Here is a 23,705-nt window from a genome sequence, read left to right on the forward strand (position 1 = left end):
TTTCATGTTTCAACATGAAAGCGTGCACAACATAAAAAAGCCAAAAAGCTTTGGAAACATGTCCTTAAATTTTGGTGGCATGATATTATAATGCTTTTGTTATTTTGCTTGATTGACAAAAAGGCGCATTTGTGAAAAAAAAAAATGTTTAGAAACTGTTACCCTCTCTTTTTTAAAAAATACACTATTTATGAAACTCTACTCTAAAATGTCAAGTTTGGTACAAGTGTAAGAGGAAACCAGTTACGACTAGTAATCTTTTATTAAAACCATTTACTAAAACAATAACATCATGATACAAACATACATTCATTCAGTGGGCAGTGAGCATTCACCAGGAACTATGACATTCAGACACTAATTGTCAAATTTGTTACCACAACAAATTACTCAGAGGGCAAAGACTTAATGCAATAGTGCCAAACATACATTCAAATTAAACAATCAAGTCGGAGATGGAAAATTAACAATAAACATTATCATTCAGCTTTGAGAAAAGGCTATGTGCCACTAATGGCCAAATAAAACATTACTGAAGGAAAACCCCACCTTTAGATATGGTTACAGTGTTAGATATCATCAATGCATTCCAGCTGTTAGCTTATCTCATAAATAACCTCTGGAATGCTTTAATTAAAAGGATTGTCCTTGTTGGTACTCCAAGTTTCCATAAAATCTGCATCATTTCCTGCTTTAGATTGCAATTTCCTTTTTTTTTTTTTTTTTTTTTTTGCATTCACCTGTGTGTTCTATGAGAACAATTAGTCCCTTGTTCAAAGCACATTGTATTGTGGTTTATACAAGATTTCCCCTTTTCCTTTTATATTGTGATGGACTAACAACAAAGAACAGCAATTTTAGACCATATTTATGCTATTTAACTCCACTGCCACTGCTGGAAATATGATGGCACAAAGTTATGTGGTCTGTTTGGTGCGCTCATTCATGGGAATTAGAAAGTTATCCATCAAGAGTAAAATAAAAATACCAGCTGTTAAATTCAGGGTGCATTTTTACGACAACAGGTTTAGTTGGTGATCATTAGCTCTGATTTCATAGTAGTCAAACATTTAGACTTCTACAACGTAGTCTGAGTTACCACAGATCACCCCGGCGTCTTCATAATGGGCACAGTTATTTATCCCCACGCCAGCATGTTTGCAGTCCAGCAGGCTGGACTCTGTACCTTCACACTGAACATCATCCAAAAGAATGGGCAGATCCCTTCCCTCCCCAAACTCTGAGTTCTTGGCTGCCTTCAGAGCATGCCTGAAACCCAGCTGTCGGCAAACCACTGCAGCGTTCTTGGTGGTCCATAGGTCATCGCACACAGTGCCCCATGCCCCGTTAACGTAGATCTCCACCCGTCCACGGTCACTGCGGCCTTGGTCATCCCCAACCAGCCTCACCATTCCGTTCTGGAGCTCAGGCGTACTCTCTGCTCTGGATTTGCCCTTTCTTCGTCTGTTTTTCCGCCTTGAATTTCTGGGTGATTTGGTAGTAGTTGTGGTTGGCGAAGCGGTGGTCAGGTCTTGTCCTAGAAGATCAATAAGCTCTTGGAGCCAGTCGTAGGACTCTGTAGGTTGTGGGTCAGGCTCAATTTTGTTTGGTGGGTCAAGGCCGATTAATGCTAATGTGAGGACAATGAAAAAATATGAGACCAAGAGTATAAACAACTTTATGTCTAGGGCTTTATTGAACCAAAGAAAATTTTGACTGATTGAAATTCTACCTACTCCTCAACTAATTGATTCATAGATTGGGGTAAAAAAACTGCACATTATCTCTAGGTTAACTAAATCCCCACAGGCCACTCTACCTGGAAGTGTTGTGAGTCTACCAAAGCATTTTTTTTTTCTTTTACAGGGCTCACAATAACACCAGAGCAAGTAAACTCTGTGTTCAGGCAAGTGGAATGCCTCGAGTAAAAATAAATGTGATCTCGATTGTATCATTTGAAAAAAAAGTGTGCACTGTGCGCTTTTCCTCAGTTAAAAGAAATTCATTGAACTTAAAAATTTAAGAGAGGAAAAGAGGACAAGAGGAAAGACACAAGTGCTCAACAACAACCGTCATTTTTCAGCTAGGAAATGAAATGCTTTGGTGGAAACACGGCCTCGGTAAAGTAACATCAGTGATTGTCAGACCAATTAGTATTTGGTCGGACAAAAACATATCGATCAAGCAATCGACCTTTCGACTAGAGGCTTATAATGTCAGATTTAAATTGTTTTGTAGTCAGTATTGAGGTCATAGTGTTTGGAAGTGGACTTACTTTCTTGGGGAACAAACTTGATGAGGTTACTTTTCACTCTGACAGGAAGAGGGTCATAGTGGCATTGTCTTGGTGGAGCACGCCTGAAAATAAAACACAACGAAACATTCTTGCACATTAGAGAAGCCAGAATACAAGCAGGTGGACAGAAAAAACTGTGGTCCTGTGATATATATTTAATTTCCAACTCAAGTCACAACAGTGGCGAGGAACACTTAAATGAGCTTGATGGCTGGGAAACAAATTAAGTGACACAACCGTCTACTGCTGAGAGAAACGCAGCAAGAGCCAAAAGCTGTCTGAAGCAATGTCAGAGAAGGGAGATTTAGGATGGCAGGCCTTTCACACTACTGCCAACACTGCTTCATTTCCCCTCCTTTACCAAAACAGAGACAGGCAGTATAACCTCCACATTCAGCAAAAGTTATCCCACCAGCACTGAGAAAACACAGATCTAAGCTCACTTCCAGGCCAAGAATGATCATGATACTGCACATCCCTCAGGCTCACTGAGAAGAATGACATGCCTGTGTTTGTAATTATGAACAGATGTGTGTCAGACATATCCAATTCCAAGAAATCGAAATAGTAAATACTCTTCACACAGTGTGCAGACACTGTACAGGGCAAAAGTTTTCTTTGTGTAATGATGAAGTAAGAAAGAAGCAAAGTAATCATCATATGAATCACTCTATGAAACCCTATTATTGCTGCAACTTGGACTATTCCAAATCACCCCTAGAAGTGGCTATAATGGACTAAACCATCTTGTACCTGATCTGTATGAACAGGATTTGTCGGTCAAATCTAAAGTGTTGAATTGATTGGTGGTTCTTATTTGTATGCATGTACATGTGTATGCATGCATGAAACTACCATTACACACGTTCTACTGAAAATGAACTAAAGTCAGGGACAGTGATGCTGGAAAAGACTACAGACAGTCATTTCTTTGTCATAGCCTACACCTTCTATCAAAAGACAGGAATATGTAGCTGCAGCACACCAGTACAGTATACACACAGTGTCCTTAATACTCACCTTGAAGGGTCCACTATTTTATAAATGACTCCTGAAGGTGACGTAGCGCTCGGTATTCCAGTTGACATGAAGTACAGCTCGCCTGATGGAAAGACAAACAAAGCATTACATCAGGCAGACATTGCACAGGAAATCATATTTCCAAATTAGAGCTAGTGCAAACTCAAGACATATTCTGGGTTTGAGGGTGTGCATGCATTACCAGCTTCATCCTCTGCAAAGGAGATGATGTACTGGTGGTAGTTGTTGATGAGCCCAGGGAAGGCACAGGTCAGGCCCATCCCCATACAGATCTCATTGTATTTCCATTGCCTTGTGTTTCTGTCCTCCTGGAGACTCATCAAACGCCTGGAAAAGGAATAAAATCTTCAATCTCTAATGTGCAGTGCACTTCATGATGGAGAGTTATCTGAACTTCTATACCTTAGCAACAAGTATTTCCTACACTGATGTTGTGTGTAGAGCATAACCAAATTATATTACATCAAAGATAATCTACATGTCAAACTGGAATTATCTTTATTAATTCTAATCAGTTCGTTATTGAGTCCAATTCCCTTGAGGTGTTCTTGAGACATTGCATTTACAAGAATGCAAGAGATGAGGTCACAGTGAGCTTTAACCAGTAAATTACTAGTTAAATTACTAGTTAATCATTGTGTCCAAATGGATGTTCATGCCAAATTTGATTACCTCCAGGTGTTCTTGAGATATTTTATTGCTGAGAATAGGACAGATGGTCAGACAAACCGAAAAACAAACAATCCAACTTTCAGGTCTCGCCAAAGATAACATGAGCCACAACCTCCTCTTCAACATGACCAGAAATGGAAGACATACTCTCTGTCTTAAATCTAATTTTGTATCAGTATCACAGTGTGACAATAGTCTACTGTAAAAGTCCTGCATTCAAACTTTTCTTAAACAACAGAGGTAAAACGTACTTAAAGTAAAAAAAAAAAAAAAAAAGCAAAAGTTTTCATTGTATAGAATGGCCCAAAGTTTATGTCTGACATCATATTGGTACCATTCTTTAATAATGTCTTAATACCCTTTTTAACAAAAAGGCAAGCTTTAGAGGTTAGTGTTATTGTGTAAAGAAAATATACTATTTACTAGATTAAAGCTTACCCACTCATAAAGTCTCCAAATATGTACATGCCATTCAGATTGGGGTATTCACAGCCGCGGTACACATAGCCACCAGTCACTGACTTCCCCATCTTGTGAGGGTATGCATAAATAGGGAGGACATCATCTGTGAAGAAACTGAAAAGTTATTATTGGTATTACTGAGTTTCTCCATCTTTGTTAGCCATTTCTTCCCAATGAAGCATCTTGTTGACCTGATAAAACTTGCTTTTATTAGTAAGGTGAAAATAGTGAAAAATAGTTTTGGAAGCTAAATATGTATTATAGGAAGAAGTCCAACTATTTTAAAGTTCCTATGATTATGCTGAATGATTACACACCCAAATAAAATCTGAATGCTGTAAGTGCGGGGTACAACTGAAAAGTGAAGTATTTTTTGTAAAATATTGGAAACTAGTATGGCAGTCACACTTAATTGCCTTGATAACGGTGATATACTGTGCAGAGAACAATGCAGTTCCAACTAACAATGTGCTTTTGAAGTAACTGGTGATGCATTAAAATAATTTAAGTTAGGCAAGTAGGTCATGGTCATTGATTATCTAACTGTCTAGTGTGACAACATGATTACTTGAGGTTACAAAAATTAAAATGCTCTATGGTAGATGATGGTCAAATTTTGCTTTCAATATTCCCTCTTACATGTGTTTCAATTGAATTAGTTGTAATAATGAGTTCATGTCCTTTGCTTTGTGGCAGCACCAGAACACTGGTCACCATTTCTACCAAGGGCCAAGACCCTGCAGTCTCTCTTTCAAACATAACATGACAGAAGTTGATTTCATCCAGACAGGAAAATTTACACTAGTTTGTGCAGAGAGCTGCCATGGTGTGTGTCTGTGATGAATAACTCCAGTTCTGTAGTCTGGAGTTTAAGGAGGTTACCACGGGTGTGCTACCATTTCACTGTAGAGTATGCCTACCTAGTGAGCTGTTGGCACACAGCTTCTTGTCGTAGCAGGAGAAACCCTCTTTGGCTCTCCAGCCGTAGTTTCGCCCTTTCTCGATGATGTCGATCTCTTCGAACTTGTTCTGGCCCACATCCCCGCAGAAGATACGCCCTTTGCCCTCTTTGTTGCGAGGGTCGCCCCGGTCCACAGAGCACCTCCACATATTGCGGACACCGTAAGCATAAATCTCAGGTCGTGCCCCTCGCTCTTGTATGAAGGGGTTATCTGGAGGAATTCTGTACAATGGCCCTCTCTCATTGTCATCCACATCGATGCGGAGAACTTTACCCAATAGAGCTGACCTAAAGTGGATGGTGGCAATATGTGAAAAGTGATTTTAGAAAATGTAATTACTCTTCAAATATCTAAACTACCATTATATATTATGACTAAAACATAGGTGTAGCACTAGCCCTATTCAAGGTTCTTTGCTATAGTTTCTAAAACTGGGTACATTCTTCATTGATTTAGATCATTTGAGTGTGTCTAGTTCCAGGAACCTTTGTTGATGTCTTACTTGTTTTGGGCATTCCCATATTTCCCAAATGGATCTCCTGCCATTCCACCATCTCCTGTGAAAATGTACAAGTAACCATCATCTGCAAACAGAAGTTGCCCTCCATTGTGGTTGGATGCTGGTTCATCTATCTCCAGAATAACCCTAGAAGGAGAGTTGACATGACAAATAAGACAAGAAACAGACCAGTTGTAGGACCATTGCTGTACTTGCCAACCTGGATCAGTCCATACCTACCGCTCAGAGGCATGATCCACCACATTCATGTCACTGGCTGACACGTGGAACTCACTGATCCTGATCCTCTCATCAAAACCCACCTCCACTGAGTAATATACATACAGCTTCCCATTGAACTTGTACTTGGGGTGAAAGGTGAGTCCCAGAAAGCCTCTCTCGTCACCTTCCCATGATGACGTTAACACCGCCTTGGAAATATTCAAAAATGGTTTCTCTAGTTTGGACCCATCAGGTAGGTACGTCCACACCAAGCCTACCTGTTCTGCCACAAAGAACCTATATGTGCCATCGTTAGCATGCACCATAGCTAGTGGGTTCCGCAGCCCGTTTGCAACTTCTTTCAGGCACAGCTGCAGACAGCCATCCAAGTCTGACTGAACCCGGCCCAGATTCTTGGTGAGCTGTTGGTTGCTGAGGAGGTGTGGGTAGCAGTAGTCCACATCTTCTAGTTCCAGATACTGGCAAAGAAGTGCCTGGTTTTGTTTGACTTTGGCTATGTGTGGGTCATCAGACAGGAAAGGAATGGTGGAGCTGCACTTCTTCCAAAACTGGGCGCAGTAGTCAGGACAGAGGCCAGGGATGGTCCTGAGTGGGGTGGTTGGGACCTCAGCATCAAAGAGATGAGCTGCATATGGAGAGCATTCCTGGCCAGAGGAGAGGATGAGTGAGTATGACATGTAAATATGTAGAGATTTCCTTGAACCTGCATTAAGAAGCCGCCCTCACTCCCAACTCATCAAATACCATCGCATCTGTATGCAGTGTACTGGGCCATCTCATTATCTGACGCTCTAAGCAACTGTTGTAGTATAAAGAGCAACTAAGAATAAGTGGGGTGGGTGGGAGAGATGTTACAGGGGGGTCAAACAAACACCTTTCACCCAGGAGATCACTGTTTGTGTCCCATGTGAAACCAAAAATAAACAGTAAGACATGATAACAGCATAGCACAGTATGTCACATCTTGTCAATGTAACATACACAATGTTACATTTGTAAAACATTTATTTTTACATAAACAAATAAAAACTCAATAAAACAATTAATAAAATAAAACAAAAACAAATAAAACTAATTTGGGTATGTTTCCCCAGAAAACAAAACCCTGAAGGACATGGGTCGTGGTTTGGGAAACTAACTAAACACTGATAATGTACATTGATTGATTTGTTTATTTAAGTGTCATGCACTTAATTGTGCCCAGCCCACATGGGCTTATAAGACACTGACAATAACAATACAGAAAGAATACAAAGATGCACACATAGCCCCTTCTAATATGTCCACATAACAAAATATAAACTATACAAGGAGCATTTCATAATTTACAAACCAATAATAGACAATTATATTGGATACAGTGTTTTCTGGAGTAATGACCATACATTTTCAATGAACCTGGCTAAGGCGTAAATCTTGTCCTTAAAGAGCCAACTCAACATATCACACTCAGCCAACCAAAATAAGTCGGGGTTCTTCGCCTGAACTTTTTTTAGACAAATGCTTTCTCAGATCCCTGTACAAAGGACAGAAGAACAAAAAATGAAATTCATCCTCAACAGCTTCAACATCACACAAAACACACATACGCTGCTCTTTAGGAATACCTTTATACCTACCGACTTCTATCGCCAGAGGCAGTGTACCAGATCTTACCGAGACCTTAACAGAGCACACAGGGGCCTCTGTCCCCTCCTGAAGTTTAATGTTACATAAGGTTCTGTGTAGTAATTTTCTTTAATTTGAACATAATTTCTGAGTTTTGGCTTACTCCAGATCTCCTCCTTCCATTGTTTCTTATGGATGTGTAGTCATTTTTGTTTGACTGTATATATTTTACACTGCAAATTATTAATTAAAATATAATGTAGCTCAAAAAATAAAAATATTGCATAAACTTCCCTTGACCAAGGGTGATTGTGTGCTCGATGCCACTTAAAGATCTTTTTGGTCAAGAGGGTGAAAGCAAAATTGGGTTTCTAAAAAGTGTCATTGGAATAAAACTCCCCACAGCCACTGATCCTATCAGAATGATAGACAAATTAAAGAATTGGTCTCAAAATGAAGGTAAAATCACTTTATATTTAAACTTTATACCTTGCTTATTTGTTAATTGGCACTTTCCCTGATAAAATACAAATAAAATAAACCTAAATATTGCACAAATTGCAAGAAATTGCAAACGAAATATTTTTCGAGAAAATTATATTCAAAATAATTTCATATATAAAATTATGTTACAGAAAAAAAATATATAATTTATAAAATAAATACATGTATATGTTTGGCACCTTTTTAAAAGGTTGTTTCACATTTGTTTCATTTTGTTTTTTAAAAACTTTTTTAAAAATGGGCTTAGTTTCAGGTTATTTTCTTGTAACTTTTTCTCCAATTTTATGCTAATTTTTGGGCCACATCTTGTTAAGTTTTTTGTTGTCTTCTCCCCATATTTTGGAAAGAAATGAAACCAATTTGCTAAGGTTTCAAAGGGTTAAAATCCATATGCTCATGTAGACTACAAAGCCCATAGTGAGATCAGATGATTCCTCAGACAGTGAAATATTAGGTCCATCTGCTTGATAATAAGTTGCAGCCTCAGTTGCTCAATCAGCATGTGAGAGGTCTCTACAACTTTCTACCCTCCTGTGTGTGTGTGTGCGTCTGTCTGTCTGTCTTCACATCTCATCTATATGACTGATGTGTTTTCAGAGAAATTAGTGAGGGGGGGCCTTTACCTTCACTCAGCTGGTTCTTTGGATTAAGACATTTAACTTTAATTTTGGTACTACTGCTATGCAGTGGTGTGAATTTGCATATTAGCTAAATATTTAGAATGGTGTAATTTAGATTTAACATTTAGATATAACGTTTAACATTTACACATAACACCTAACATTTAGATATAACATCAAACATTTACATTTTACATTTAACAAAATATTTAACATCTAACATTTAGATGGAACATTTAACATTAAGATTTAAGACTTAACATTTTGATATAATATTTAACATTTATATTTAACAATTAACATTTATAACATTTACCATTTAAATTTAATATTAAACATTTTTATTTGACAGTGACATTATCTTTAATATATTTTTCACGATGGCGTAAATCTGGCAAACTCCGCAAATATCGCTCTGAATATGTTTTAAGGGGTGATTGAAAAATTCACACCTATTTTTAATTATGTTTTGGAGCTAAATACCTTAACAACACTTAACAACAATAACAACTTTACAATCGGCGTCCCATAGTCAACTTCATAAAAAGAGGAACCTTTTTCTGAAGTTACTGTAAGATCATATGATTCTGTTGGACTGTTTTAGCATTCATAGATTGTTTTTACAGATGACAGATCGCCTTCCTCTGCTGATTTTGTTGTTTGGACAGACTGTTGGCGCATGATGGAGACACAGCCAAGCGACCTTTGTCCATGCGTGCCTACCTGGCAGAGCAGCTCCAGGACGAACCCCGCGCAGTTGGCATATCCATAATAATCAAAGTTATCCATAATTCTGTAATACTTTGTCATGATCTCCTGGTCCTTCTGATAATCACAGCAGCCAAACTCCTTGTACATGACGCAGAACTCCAGCTCCCGGAGCGGTCGGAAGGGCGGCTTAAAGTCCAAACACTGCGGGTGTAACATCACAGGTGGCACACAGAACGCCAAAAAATACAAAATGCCAACCGGTGAGAGGCCGAGCCGGGCCGGGACTGTGCCATAACAGCGCTGCATGATGGCGCGCGCTGGAGATCATGGAGAGACAAAGTTGTGTGCAGGAGCGACTTCCTGTGTGCACTTTGCTCCTCACTCCAATCATCCGCCCGATGTGTCCCTCTGACGTGATGGACCGCGGTGTCACCCCGGGCCGTGTGTCTCTGTGGTCAGGCTGCAGCGTCGGGAGCCGGTCCGGACGGAAACCAGCTGTTGTCTGTCCCGGTATGTCCCGGTCTGTCCATCTGAGCACAAGTGGGAGGGAGCCAGGGGCAGAGGCTGTTTACCAGCACAGGGACAGTCTGCTGCCTCCATAATACACTCAAAATAATTATGATCATAATAACGACCATTACCAATAAAAGCCTGGTTATTAATAGTGACGTCTCTAACTACAGCAATATCACTTTAGGACAACTTTACAATCACAGCATCCTGTATGACATGTCTGATTGTTTTCATTCAGAGTCTAGTCTTAAGCATTTCACCTAAAACACGCAGTGCATTGTGGGTTTATAGTTACTGTAGTTCCTTGTCCCGAACTGATCGATTGCAACATATTGTTATGTTGAGTAATCATGTATGTCAACTGCTGCCCAGCAGATGGCGGCCTTTACCAATCATAATCATTTTATTATGCTCATTTTACTGCTAAATAAATTCCGTAATAATGAATAAATAAATAAATAAAATTAAATAATAATAATAATGATGATGATGATAAAAACCATGACAGTAGTAATACTTTAATGAGAGTGTATCATTCTTATATTATATATTTGTATAATGATAATAATAATAATGATTATTATTATCATTTTACCCCTGAATAAAAACTTTTGCAATAATAATTATAATAAAAATGATAACAACAACAACAACAACAACAACAACAATAATTATGATACAACAATGAGCAAAATAGTAGTAGTAGTAGTAGTAGTATCGTTAGTATTATTAACAATAATGATAATAATAATATTGACACACTATGTTGGTTTTGTAACTGTATTAAACTGATTTTGCAACATATTGTTGAATAATAATTTTTTATAATACCTTTTTAAGACTCAGGAAATCAGTGGCGGGAGACCCTTATTTTCGGTGATGCCAGGCATAAACAAAGACATTTAAAAACAACAAATAAGCAAACAAATAACAGCTTAAATAGAAATATATTAATACAAAACAATAACAGCAATGTATAATTGCAAAAAATAAACATTACAGGATAGTAAACAGGTTATGGTGTAGATGTATGATTAAAACCATTTACACTCAATTAAAACAAGATCTGAAATAAAGCATTTGAACAGCCGTAATGGTGGCAGAGTGTCCAAGTTTAAGTTCTTTTGCAGATTATTTAATGTATAAGGTGCATTGGAAGAGAATGACATTTTTTCCTAGTTCAGCTCTGATTTGGGTGATTGGGAGCAACAAGCTACTCTGCAACTGAGTATCAAGATTATATGAGTTCAGAGTTAAAAGGGATAGAAATTTAGGGTGAAAGCATCTGTTTCAAAGCAACAGAATTCAAAACAGATACAAACACTGATTCAACTAGTCTTTTTTCCCTGTAAAAAGGGGGAAACAATGCACAAAAACCCAAATATTGTTCTTAATTTATAAATGTAATTAATTTATGTTAATTAAAATTAGAATATATTTGGGGTGAGGTAATTGTTGATTTACTGAAAGGCTGCATGAAGTTGAAAATTCCTGCAGTCACACTGGAGCTATTGTTCAAATCCAGGTCATGGAATTGTGTGTGTGTGTGTGTGTGTGTGTACATTAAATAGATTTAATGTAGCAGGACACTCAATCAGCATATAGAGATCTTCAGGCAACATAACCTACATCCACCTCTGTTTGATGAAGTGCGCTTGTTTTAGTAAATGTATTTATATTAAAAATAAATTAAAACATTAACTTTAAAGAAGAAACAAAGAATTGTCTGCAAACCCACTGGTTTCTCTCAGTAAATCAGAATCAGAAATATTTGATTGATCTCCAGGGGGAAATTGCGGTTTGTTACAGTCGATCTGGTGTCAGCCCAGAGAAGTATAGCATGTAGATATAAGCACCAACACAGCTCTAAAATGTGAAAATTGAAATTATAATAAGGATAATAATAATAACCACAGAGGCAGACAAAGAAAGGCAAAGTAAAGCAGGAAGGAAGAGGACGGAGTCAAAGCATGACAAAACATCAAGGTTTCAGGTAGAGTGTAACAATTATTTTACAGCCAAGGATGGATAAGTGAACTGGTCTATACAGAGTGTCTACAAAATCAAAAACACAAAATGGCTGCAAAGAGACAAAAATGACCAAAAAAGACATATAATGTACTCAAAGATAAGCAAAACAACCATAACAAGACACACTACGACCCCAGAGAGACATAGAATGACCTCAAAGACACACAAAATAACTATAAATAGACACACATTTTTGACAAATGGACACAAATTATCCAAAAGGGACACAAAATGAGTATAAAGAGACAGAAAATTCCTACAGAAAGACACTAAATGACCTTAAAAGACAAAATGAATAACCTCAAAGAAACATATAAAGACTACAACAAGGCAAAAATGACAAGAAACAAGCATAAAATGATCGGACATTGAATGACCTAAAAGAGACACAAAATGAGTACAAAGAGACAAAAATGACCAAGAGACATAAAATGACTACAAAGTGAGGCGCCCGATATACAGAGGTTGTATCTTCACCGCAGCGGCCGTGGTTTTGATTCCGGCCTTGACCCTTTGGTGTATGTCGCCCCCCTCTCTCTCCCCCTTTCACGCTTAAACTGTCCTGTCCAATAAAGGCAATACAAGCCCCCAAAAATAATCTTTAAAAAAACAAACAAAAAACTACAAAGTGACAAAAAACACCAAAAGAGACAAAAAATTATTACAGAAAGACACAAAATGACTACAAATACCACAAAAAACAAGTACCCTAATGAGGAGAGAAAGATGCATAACAACTACAAAGACATGCAAAACAACAACAAAAAGAGGCAAAACCATAACAACTGTCTGTGTCTTGCTCCTCTGTAGGTGAGGTAGTGGGGCCCTTTGCATATGTGTGCCCAGGGCCCACTGTCTCATCCGCCCATGGAAACAACCATCGCCAGTCTGTCGCTGTGGATATGAATGATTTGAATTTAACACAGAAACAGACCTTCAAAAGTTAGGGGAGGTTTGTTGTGCAGCAGTGTGTAGCTGCCTATAGAGGACACTGTGAGACTCTGTGCTCAGTGGGAGAATCAGATTGTCTCTGTCTCCTCCCATGCTCCTCCACTCCGAGCACAAACCAGCCCCAGTCTCCGGCTACAGGCAGCGTCTCATCGCGTCTCTCAGATCAACTTTAACCGTTAACGTTGATGAAAGTGAGACTACTGGATATTTCCGTGCTGTGATCTGCTCCGCCGGTGGATTAACGGCAGCTCAGCCCGGTGTGGCGCCGGCGGATGATCTCTGGAGCCCGGTGTGTGTCTTTCTGTCATGGATCAGCTTTTCATAATAAGATAGATAATTAGATATTTATTAGGTCAACATCGGAGCCAGCGGGGACATGGACGGGGCCGGAGTGAGCCAGCTGTCCGACGAGGAGCTGCTGCTGCTGGGGAAGGAGGACCTGATCCGGAGGCTGCGGCGGCTGGACAGCCGCAACATGGACCTGATGCTGGAGCACGGCAACATGATGAAGGACGTGAACCGGAGGCTGCAGGTCCACCTCCACGAGATCCGGAGTCTCAAAGAGGTCAACCAGAGGCTGCAGGACGACAACCAGGAGCTGCGGGAGCTGTGCTGCTTCCTGGACGATGACCGGCAGAAGGGGAAGAAGGTGTCCCGGGAGTGGCAGCGCTTCGGCCGCTACACGGCCAGCGTGCTGTGGAAGGATGTGGGTCTGTACCAGCAGAAGCTGACGGAGCTGGAGAGCAGTCAGGAGGCGCTCAGGGCGGAGAACATGGAGCTAAAGGAGATCGTGCTGATGCTGGACGAGGACAGGAGCGGAGCCGGATCCAGGAGCTCCTTAGACAGTCAGTCCAGCCTGAGCAACCTCAATTGCCCGGTGCCGGTGCGGGACGTCGGGGATGGGAGCAGCACATCCAGCACTGGAAGCGCCGGGAGTCCCGACCACCACCTCAACCACTTCCACAAAGCATCCGAGGAGAAAATTGCATCCCTGAGGAGATCTATGGACGACCTGAGCGGCCCCAACCTCCACAGAGATGGGATCAGTGGTAAGTGATGCTCAGTTTTACTGGGTCAAACTTTAATCTGTCACTTATTCATAGCCATGATGAAAAAAGACCAGTTTAAGATGGTTAAACTGGTTGACCAGCTTATCTGACTAGTTAAAAGTATGTTTTTGCGTAACGTTTGATGGTTTAGCTGCTTAAACCAGTTTGTGATGGTCCCTCGAGCTGGCTTATCTATTGAAGTTCCTGCAAAACTGAAACCAAATCAATGTGAATGAGTATGAAGAAATATCAGTCATGAGGGGGAAATATATAAAGCAAAAGGCATAAATCAGTTAAGCATGCTGTCACGGGATATGAGAGATAAATGTGTGCATTTTTGAGGAAATTCTGTTGTCTCTGGATTCAAATACTTATCTTTGAAAAAAAAGGTATTTTGCAGTGAAGTTTTATAAGGAACAACATGTATAAATAGATCAAACATGACTTTAAGTGGTGTAAGAGCTACAGTCCAAATCATTCTGAGTTAATATTTCCTAACCTTTACAAAAGTACATCTGTGGTCAATGTTACAATATATGAATGATTCACCACCGTTACCCATTAACTACAGCAGAGTGTGTGAAGTTCTAAAACAGGAGCGTTCATCCTAAATGCAAATTAGAAAGCAAATAATCATAAAGCATAAGATAAAACCAGACAGAACATGAAAGTTGTCATTCTTCCTTCCTAAGCACTGTCTATTATAGAGATTACAGAGCTTTCAACCACATTTCAAGGTCTTCATCAGTGGATATCTCGGAAATGTCTCAGTTATTGTCCAATGTGTGTGTCTAGTGTGTGTATTCTTTGTTCTGAGAAAATCTAGTAAGTAGTCCTGAAGTCAAAATGATTTTGTTGGGTATGATGTTCAAGATCAAGAGCATATGAAGTTGTTACGAAAGTCATCATAAGTCCAACAATATAGTGCAATGCTGGATCAATGGAGTGCTCTTACATTTAGGCAACTAAAGCTACTTGGTTAAGAATAGGGAAAGATCTTTGTTGTGGTCAGATGTCAAACACAAGTGATGCTGACTGTTATCCTGACGTAGCAGGATTAAGGATCACCTTTAAATTGCAATTCTTCTCAAACTATGTTTAAGAAAATGACAATAAAGTTACTTTGTACCCTGTATTAGGAGATGTAAACCCTGGCCTCCACTGTCAACCCTTTGAAACCTGGATCAACGTCAGTTTTCTTGTGCTGTGCCGTGATGCCTTTCACAAGGGATTTAACCCCTGAAACCTGAGCAAATTGGTTTGATTTATCTTGAAAACATGAGGAAAAAGGCAATGAGCAACCTGACAAGAAATGTCCCTCAAATTGTAAGAAATAAGTGAAAGGTGACAAGAAATGACCTGAAAATTTGTTAAAAGAAACAACTCTTGGCCTAATATGTTCAGGAACCTATGCGTGTAATTTGTTATATATTTGTTATATACAAATATCTAAAATTATGCTGCAGTAATTTTTAATATGTACTGAATGAATGAAATTATCATTTTTTTTTAGAATTTTTTTTTTGGTTTAATTTTCTTTTTTTTTTTTTATGTCACTAATTTCTTGCTATTGTTATGGCCATTTCTTGTTAAGTTGCTCATTGCTTTCCACTCATGTTTTTGAAAGAAGTCAAACCAATTTGCTCTTGGGCAAAGGTCAAAAACATGCTACTTCTTGTACTGGCACTGAACACTGGTATTGTAAATTATGTTTTGCAGGAACTGTTCGAGAGGAACATGATTCATAGGCTGACTAACCACTGCATGGTTCTAAAACTGAGTTCTGGCACCCTTTTGGCACCCTCTTCTAAGATACTCTAGGAAGCAGTGAGCAGTGTGTTAGTGTGTCCAGCTTTCCAGATAAACTCAAAGATTACAAGGCAGTGAATGACCCTTTGTGAGAACATTCTCCTGCTTTTTATTGCTTCAGACATTTAAAAACTCATTAAACTATCTGAAAGACCCATAGCGTTTCATCTTCCATGACTGAGGTGGAGTCTTGAGTCACCTTGCAGACTGAGTGACACTGTGCGGCCTTGTGCAGATGGCCCAGCCCTAATTATTCAGCTCATTACAGATGAAGTCAGGTCTAATGAGGATTTAGCACCTCAGCAGCGCCAGCGGGACAGCACTGTAAGTCGCGTCAGCAAGTCATCTTGTTCAGAGCACAGCTGGAGGGAGACGGCCAAGGTGCCAGTCAGCTGCATGCTAACTGCTGTCTCTGGCACATTCCAGCAGCCCCGAGTGTGTGTTTTATGCACACATTCAAAGCTTAGATGGGGATCAAGATTGCATTTCACAGCTTGGTGAGGCTCACATGCCACTGGCTTGTTTAGCAGGTTTTGGCTAATGGAAGCCAAATTCTGCTGACTGACTCATCAGCAGAAGAAACAAGTGTAATTATGTCAAATTATAATGTAGCATAATGTTTGAAACCTTGACTTTTCTACCAGTTTCTTTCAAATATCAGTATGTGTGGACATTCTTTTCTTTAGTAAATTCTGGACAAACAGGTAGAAAACAGAATGACAGAGAGAGATATTTTCACTTCACTCTGCTTTACTCTGACAGACTCTGATAAGCACAGTGTCCATAGATAACCATCTGGTAGCACTTATCACTGAGTAGGAGTCAACTGATTATGACAGATTATTGGTGTCAAATTTTGACATTTTGCTGTTTATCTGTATTAGTGTTTTATTAAATGATTGCTGATAAAATTAATTAATGAAAAAGTTTAAAGAAAGTAGGCGGGTTTCCATTAAACCTCAAATTGCACAAATTAAAATAAAAAAATTGCCTTATGGAAACATGTCAGTTAACAACTGTCCTATTTATCGCAAAAAAGTTTTTAGGCCAGCATGAGTATTGCAGGCGATTCGATAAAGCCAGACTTGGAAACATAATAAAAGTCACATGATATTCTACAAAACATGACTCATTGTGTGTGGACAGAGGAAGAGACTGGGATCTCCTTAACTCTCATACAAGACAAAGAAATTACGGCGATATTAGATTGGCTTTATTGAGTGGCTGCAATAGAAATAAACCTGCCAATGTTTGGACATCCATTGCCATGGTTATTGGAATGCTTTCACAAGAGGAAAGTCACATAACACCACAAGAGATGTCGCATACATTTTTGTATCAATCTAGCAGAGACGTGTGTAGGACCTGCTTAAGGGCAGCGTGTCTTTGGCGGATGCAGCGTGTGTGGGTGTTGGCTGCAGAGATTTATCCCCCTCTGCAGCATCTTGTCACAGCACAAGGAAGGCGTCCGTGTTTACGGACAGCGTTTTCGCCACTCTGCTGAGGCGGGGGTGTTGAACTAATGGTAATGAAGAGAGTTGGGAGGATTTCTGGTTTGGCTAGACTGGTTTGTTGTATGAGCTCAAACTGGTTTGGTTTAATGCAAACCGGCTGAGCCGCCACATGCCATTATGAGTAAACTTTAAAAAAATGCACTGATCGGAGCCTTTAAAGGCTAAAAATTAACATGATGCATTTGTCTGAAATTTGTAAAAATGTCAGATTGTTGTTTTAAAGCACTGAATAGCAAATTAGTGCGGTTTGATTTTGAAAATATGGGAAAAAGGCAATGAACTAATTAGTGAGAAATGTTCCACAAATTACAAAAAAAGAGTAGATAAAGGACATTATTATAATTTTTTTAATTAAAAGAAAAATGTCTCCTCTCTAGCTATCTTCTTTATTAAAAGAAAAAAATGGGGAAAAAGCTAAGTAAAAAACTATACTTATATTACAATAACATATTAAAGCATGTTACAGAATTATTATAATTTTTAAGCATTTTTCCTAAGTCTTTTTTTTTTTTGCTGTTGTATTTTTTAAGGCAATTTTTCAGGTAATTTACCTATGCTTCTTCTTATTTTTTTTTTATTTTTTAACTTTTGTGTCATGGCCCTCTTCCAGTGTTTTTTTTCAAGCCAATTTGTTCAGGTTTCAAAGGGTTAATTCATTCAGCTTTAATTAATTATGATATTTTTTGGTAGGGTTTGGGATATTTTTAAATACTTTTTATTGTAGTATTACTTGTTTTATTTTTGTACCTGCTATCATGTGATTAAAGTTCCATCTTGAGGTTATGACTGTGATGTTGTTGGAAGCTCTGGAAAAAGATGAAGCTAAATAGTCAAAATTTAGTTAAGAATATCTTAACTCGTGTTTATGATAATTAAGCTTTGAGAGATACATGCTGAAACCTCATGAATAACATTATACCCAACCCTTCTGTGCACAGTGTCCCAGACTGCAGTGGATGGTTGTCAGATGTGGTCTGTGGGCACAGGTTTCAGTTTTGGTCTGTGTTCAGGCACAATGCTACCAACCTCGGCCGCCTCACTGTGATGGTGAGACTCTGGGAAGCTGTTTTACAGTCACTGCAACAATTTTGTCAAGAAATAGTTCCAGCCTGTAACTCCTGAAAGCTTGTTTTAATAATAATGTGTTAATTGGTGAGCTTTTGTGGTGATTTTTTTTTTACTTTGGACAGAGACAGCAAAGCATGGATTAAAAGGATGCAGACATAATTCTGTGCTTACAAGATGTTAATTACAAAAATGTGCCCTTAATCCTCTCATGGATTCACTCACATTTGAGCTAATCCTAACTACATGTGGGGACAAGCGGCCATCACAAACTCACTCTAATGAGATGAATGAAAAAATAAAATAAAAATATCTGCGAATGAAACAGCAGTTTGTTGACATGATTTAGGTTAGAATGCTTGAAACAGGTTGGTTTAATTCTTATTGGCTTGTCAAAGTAGACCAGTAAATGATGCATGCAGCCAAATATTTCAAATATAATCCAGAATTCCACATAAACTGATAAACGGGGATAAAACTGATGGAATCATGTGGCTCTTCTAGACTTGCTATCTTCTAGAAAATTCTATCAGCCTGAATGGATCAAATCTTCATAGTGAAACTGGTTACTTTGCAGGAGTTGTGATGCTCAAAAATTGTATCCACCATATAGCAGACATCTCTTTTACAGGTAAATCAAAGGGGAAAAGTATTTTTGGGCCCCATGGCATCACATCACAGACCCAGCCATTGCAATTCTATGTGTGGACAATGTCAAATTTACTTCAAAACCTACCACTGGCCCTGGGGTCCAACAAGCAACACTACAAATGTCAACTTCATGGTCGCACTAGAGGAGATGGTCAGTCATTAGGGGATATCCTCTGATGAACATGAATGTAACTGAAAATTTCATGGTAATCTATGTAATAGTTGCTGAGATATTTCAATCTAGACTATCCCACTCTCATGGCTTAACCCTTTAAAACCTGGGGAAATTGGTTAAATTTCATTCTAAAATGTAGAGAAGAAAATGGGCAACTTTACAAAACATGGCCCAAAAGTTAGACAAAAAAATCGCAAAAAATGTACAAGAAAATGACCCGAAAATAACCAGGAAAAAAGAGTAAAAAAATAAGTCAAACAAAAAAATGACCTGAAAATTAAAAAAAAGTATTTAACATATCTTTTTTGATTCAAAATATAAAATAATTCTAATTATAAGTAGATGCACACATTTAAAATATCTTGCAATTTGTGGGATATTTCTTGCCAAGATGGTGATTGTCTTTTTTCCCCCATGCTATTGAAAGAGATCAAACCAACTTGCTCAGGTTTTAAAGTTTCAAATGCTTGTGAAAGGCTTCTGAACGCAGCAAAAGAAAACTGTCATCGGTCCAGGTTTCAGGTGGTTAAAATAAAGGGTGCTTTTGCTATCTGTACCAAATCTCAGGCTTTCATTTTGGCTACACAGGTTTAATCTTCTTAAATTTGACTGATGTGCTGTAGCAGCTGCATATTCTGAAAGTTCTCCTGCTGTTCCCCATAAAATCCATTAATGCTTTCTTCTATGAATACTTTTTTTAAAAATCAATTTCATGTGGTGAGTTTGCTTTAGTTGCATCAACTCATGTGATGTTCACAAATTTAGTAGTAATTAAATCAGCTCATCTGACAGGGGTGTGGTTCCAAAAACCTGATTTACTCTCAGAAACACAGGGAGCACTCAGCTGTGCTGCTGAAACCATGAGGTGATTTTAAACCTCAGATAAGAATCAGTAATAGAAACAACCGCATACCAGCCCTGAATGGAATGATAACTATGTGCAACTGAAACTGCAGCGCTATCAAATTCTGCCTCTGCTGACCTGAATTCTGTGTCAAGGTAGATGTAGAGAAACTCCACAGGAAAGCTCAGGGGAGTCCCCAAACAGCTTTAGTGCATTTGTCATGACCTATAAATATTCCCAGTTCAGCTCGTGTCAGTTAACAGGAGTCAAACTTTTTCTTACTGAGAGGGTATCTGTCAACAACTCCAACAGCTGAGTCTTGTTCACCAGCTTCAAGTGCTACTGAAATATGCAGAGATCCATTTATCAAGACAATCAGAGTCTTCAGGCATTTCTTGTTGGATTGTATAGAGACAGATGCTTTCTTTTGTTTTGGATTTATACTCAGGAATTCTTGTTGTTGTTGTTGATAAGGATTTTGCTGTTTTTCATCCTCTGAGTAGTCGGACAGTAGTCAGCATATCTTACATAAGTTCTTTTCAAAGATGAAATGCAATATCTTGTTTGGAAAGTTGATATTTTTGCCTGAGATGATAGTGGAGAGAAAGTAAAATCCATGTTAATTTACGACAAAAAAAATAAAATTAAAAAAAGAGTGGAATAACTTCAAAAAGTAAACATGTCAATATTGAAAAAACTCCCATTTATTGCAAAAAAAGTTTTACACTTGCTTGAGGTGGTATTTCAGGCGATTCCAAAAAGCCATATTTTGCAAAACTGGGATGGAAACACTTTTTTGGCTTTAGTAGGTCACATGATGCTATGGCTATGTGCTAGTCAGTAGGAACTGGCTCCCTCATGATGCAGCAGGAGCTACAGAGGTGTTATTGCATCACATAACTCTTCAAAAGTTGAGTGGATCATCCAGAAGTTTTGAATCCACAGTTCCTCTGTGAAATCGTGGACTATCATCTCCCAGAAATCCCTCATATGTGGCCGCTCCCACGCATAAGGTGCTTGTCTTTCCAATATTGCTCCATAACATGCTTACATGGCCTTGGATCGTAAATAATGACTAACGCTAGTGAGATGGCTGCAATAGAAATAAATCTGATAATGTTTGAACAGCCATCACCATGCTTCTTGGAATGTTATTGCCACATAACATTACTCAGTGGAAACGCAGTCATCTCACAATTGTGTTTTATCATTATTTCGAAAATATCACATAAGTTTTGTGCAAATCTGTAATGGAATCCTGTTCAATAAAGAATTTATGTCCAAATAAAATAGGCAACAAGTCAGAACAGACTCTGGTCTTCCATCACTCTGTCTGAGGTCACTCTGACCACTCAGTGATATAAATCACTCGACCCCTAAAGTGATCAATTCTAATGAGAAAGTCCAAATTCTGAGAAAGTCTTAAAACTAAAAGTCTTTCAAATCCGTCACACTGTCCAACCTCTCTCTCTGTGATGTGTGTGTGTACCTCTCTCCTGTATTGTAGTCAACACTAACCAGTAACTAGTGCTAAATGTTTGTTGGAAGACACCTAATGTGTCATATGTTGAGCTCAGTCACAATGGAGACAGGATTCAGATTGACCCCTGTGATAAGAAAGTCCTCCAGCATGGTTCTCTCTGTCACTCTGTCATGAGGGTCGCATTTACGTAAACAAGATAACATTTCACTTCTCATGCCTGCAGAACATTTACAGTCATATTTGCACCATAGCATGGAGGGTTTTTTTTTCCTTTTATCAGTTTCAGTGCAATATATCATATCATACATTTGGACATCTCTTTGTCCAGCTACATTAAATCATTTCTTTTAACCTCTGTTTTACAATTCTGAGCAGTACTTGTATTAAAATATTTATCTCTGCAGTTTTTTTCTTACCCTCTCTGAACTTGATCTTAAATTCCAGTCTCAAAGATTCCAAAGATACCAAGTATGACAGGATGGATTTGGGGTAAATTTGCATACAATACCTTGTAGGACTCATGTGGGACATGAAGGTGAAGAGGACAGCAATGAATTTGTTTTCCAGAGCTGAGCAGTCCAAATGAACCCTCCACCTATCATGATAATCTACCATGTCATCGTTTTTTAAGTCATGCATTTTTGGGAGATTAGCAACATGAGACAGTGACACGGGTCAATACTCCACTTAATACTCCGGAACTACCTGGAAGCAGAGGCAACAGCAGCCTCTCCAGTCAGTCCACCAGATTCAGGGGCTTGTTTCTGGGAGGTAATAGTCCATGAAAACTGTTTTTCTCACATGCCTCCATGATAAAGAATCCAAAAGAGGGAGAAAACTCTTGATTAACTGAAGGAGACTGCATTTAACAACAGCAAAGCTACATCAAATATTCATTTGCTCAGTACCTCCTAAACACACAGTTTTTTTTTATTAAGGAACTTAATGAAAGTGAAACTTATCTATGCTGTTTTCTGAAAGTCTGCTTGTCTGAAGTTCCATTTCTGTCTCCGCTCCTGCAGCTCATAAAAGCCACCATTATCTCTCCACTAGTGCAGCGTTGCGGGTTTAAACTCCTTAAGGATCCTGTAATTGGGACTATCCATAACTGGCTCATTGACAGCTTCTCAATGGTCCTCTGGGGACTCGAAACCTCTGGGGTTGTGTGGTGGGGAGGAGGGGAAAAGCCATGTCGGAGGACTGGGAAACATACTGCTTGTTTTATGGAAACAGCAGCGGAATGACCTAACTTATATTCAAACATTTTCACTTTTTTTCTTGTGACTTATGAAGATTTTTACTCATTTAGATGAAGCAGGTTTTGTCTTTAGCCAGTCAAAGCGCTGCTCCATACATACCTAATCTGCTGATATCTGATATATTTAGATGAACATTGTTGATAATGAGTTTACATCTGAGAGGCTGAGCGTGATAAAAGTCGAATGATCGTTCGCTTCTCCTGTCCCATTTAGAAATGGCAGGGTTGCCTCTTTACTGTATGTGTTTAGCATCTTTTTCAGTGTATGTGTGTGTGCATGTGTGTGTGAGTGAGTGTGAGAGAGACGGATTTACAGCGTGCAATGGAGAGCGAGGCTGTGTTGTTATGATAATGAGGCAGCATGGGAAGGTCTTTGTCTGTGTGTGTGGTGCTATGAAAAGGTTTGGACAAACCGTGGGAGAATATGTCCCGTTTCTACACACCATCCACTGTCTGCTGATGGACAAGCAGAGCGAAGGGCTGTGTCAATGTACATATATATATATATATATATATATATATATATATACATATATATATATATATATATATATATATATATATATATATATATATATACATATACATGCATCTAAAAAAATTGAATATCAGGAAAAATCTCAATGTTTTCCATCAGTTATTCAAGAAAAAAATTATTTGTATATATATAAAATTTGTGAAAATTTTACATATTCCATACCCATTACATGTAAACTAAAATATTTTCTTGTTTAATTTTAATAA

At 38.6% G+C, this 23,705-nt stretch overlaps 2 protein-coding genes across 2 annotated transcripts in view; one reads left to right on the plus strand and one right to left on the minus strand.

Annotated features, from left to right (window-relative positions):
• Nucleotides 1-243: 243 nt before the first annotated feature.
• On the minus strand, nt 244-10,355 carry hhipl1 (HHIP-like 1). The gene is made up of 9 exons (XM_042501141.2): nt 9,631-10,355; nt 6,173-6,819; nt 5,936-6,079; nt 5,392-5,720; nt 4,448-4,574; nt 3,519-3,664; nt 3,317-3,398; nt 2,276-2,358; nt 244-1,630 (listed from the first exon to the last, which is right to left on the minus strand). The coding sequence occupies exons 1-9, from the start codon at nt 9,922-9,924 to the stop codon at nt 1,071-1,073; spliced, it is 2,412 nt and encodes an 803-aa protein (XP_042357075.1). The 5' UTR covers nt 9,925-10,355; the 3' UTR covers nt 244-1,070.
• Nucleotides 10,356-11,575: 1,220 nt separating this feature from the next.
• The window catches only part of LOC121953160 (coiled-coil domain-containing protein 85C-A-like), a 33,465-nt gene continuing 21,335 nt past the window's right edge, over nt 11,576-23,705 (plus strand). Inside the window, exon 1 of the mRNA XM_042500072.2 lies at nt 11,576-14,162. Coding sequence (XP_042356006.2) covers nt 13,490-14,162 — 673 coding nt within the window. The 5' untranslated portion in view covers nt 11,576-13,489. The remainder of the gene's footprint in view (nt 14,163-23,705) is intronic.

This window comes from Plectropomus leopardus, chromosome 14 (genome assembly GCF_026936395.1).
Source record: "Plectropomus leopardus strain MGB_pleo_1.0 chromosome 14, ASM2693639v1, whole genome shotgun sequence".
Taxonomy (NCBI): Eukaryota; Metazoa; Chordata; class Actinopteri; order Perciformes; family Serranidae; genus Plectropomus; species Plectropomus leopardus.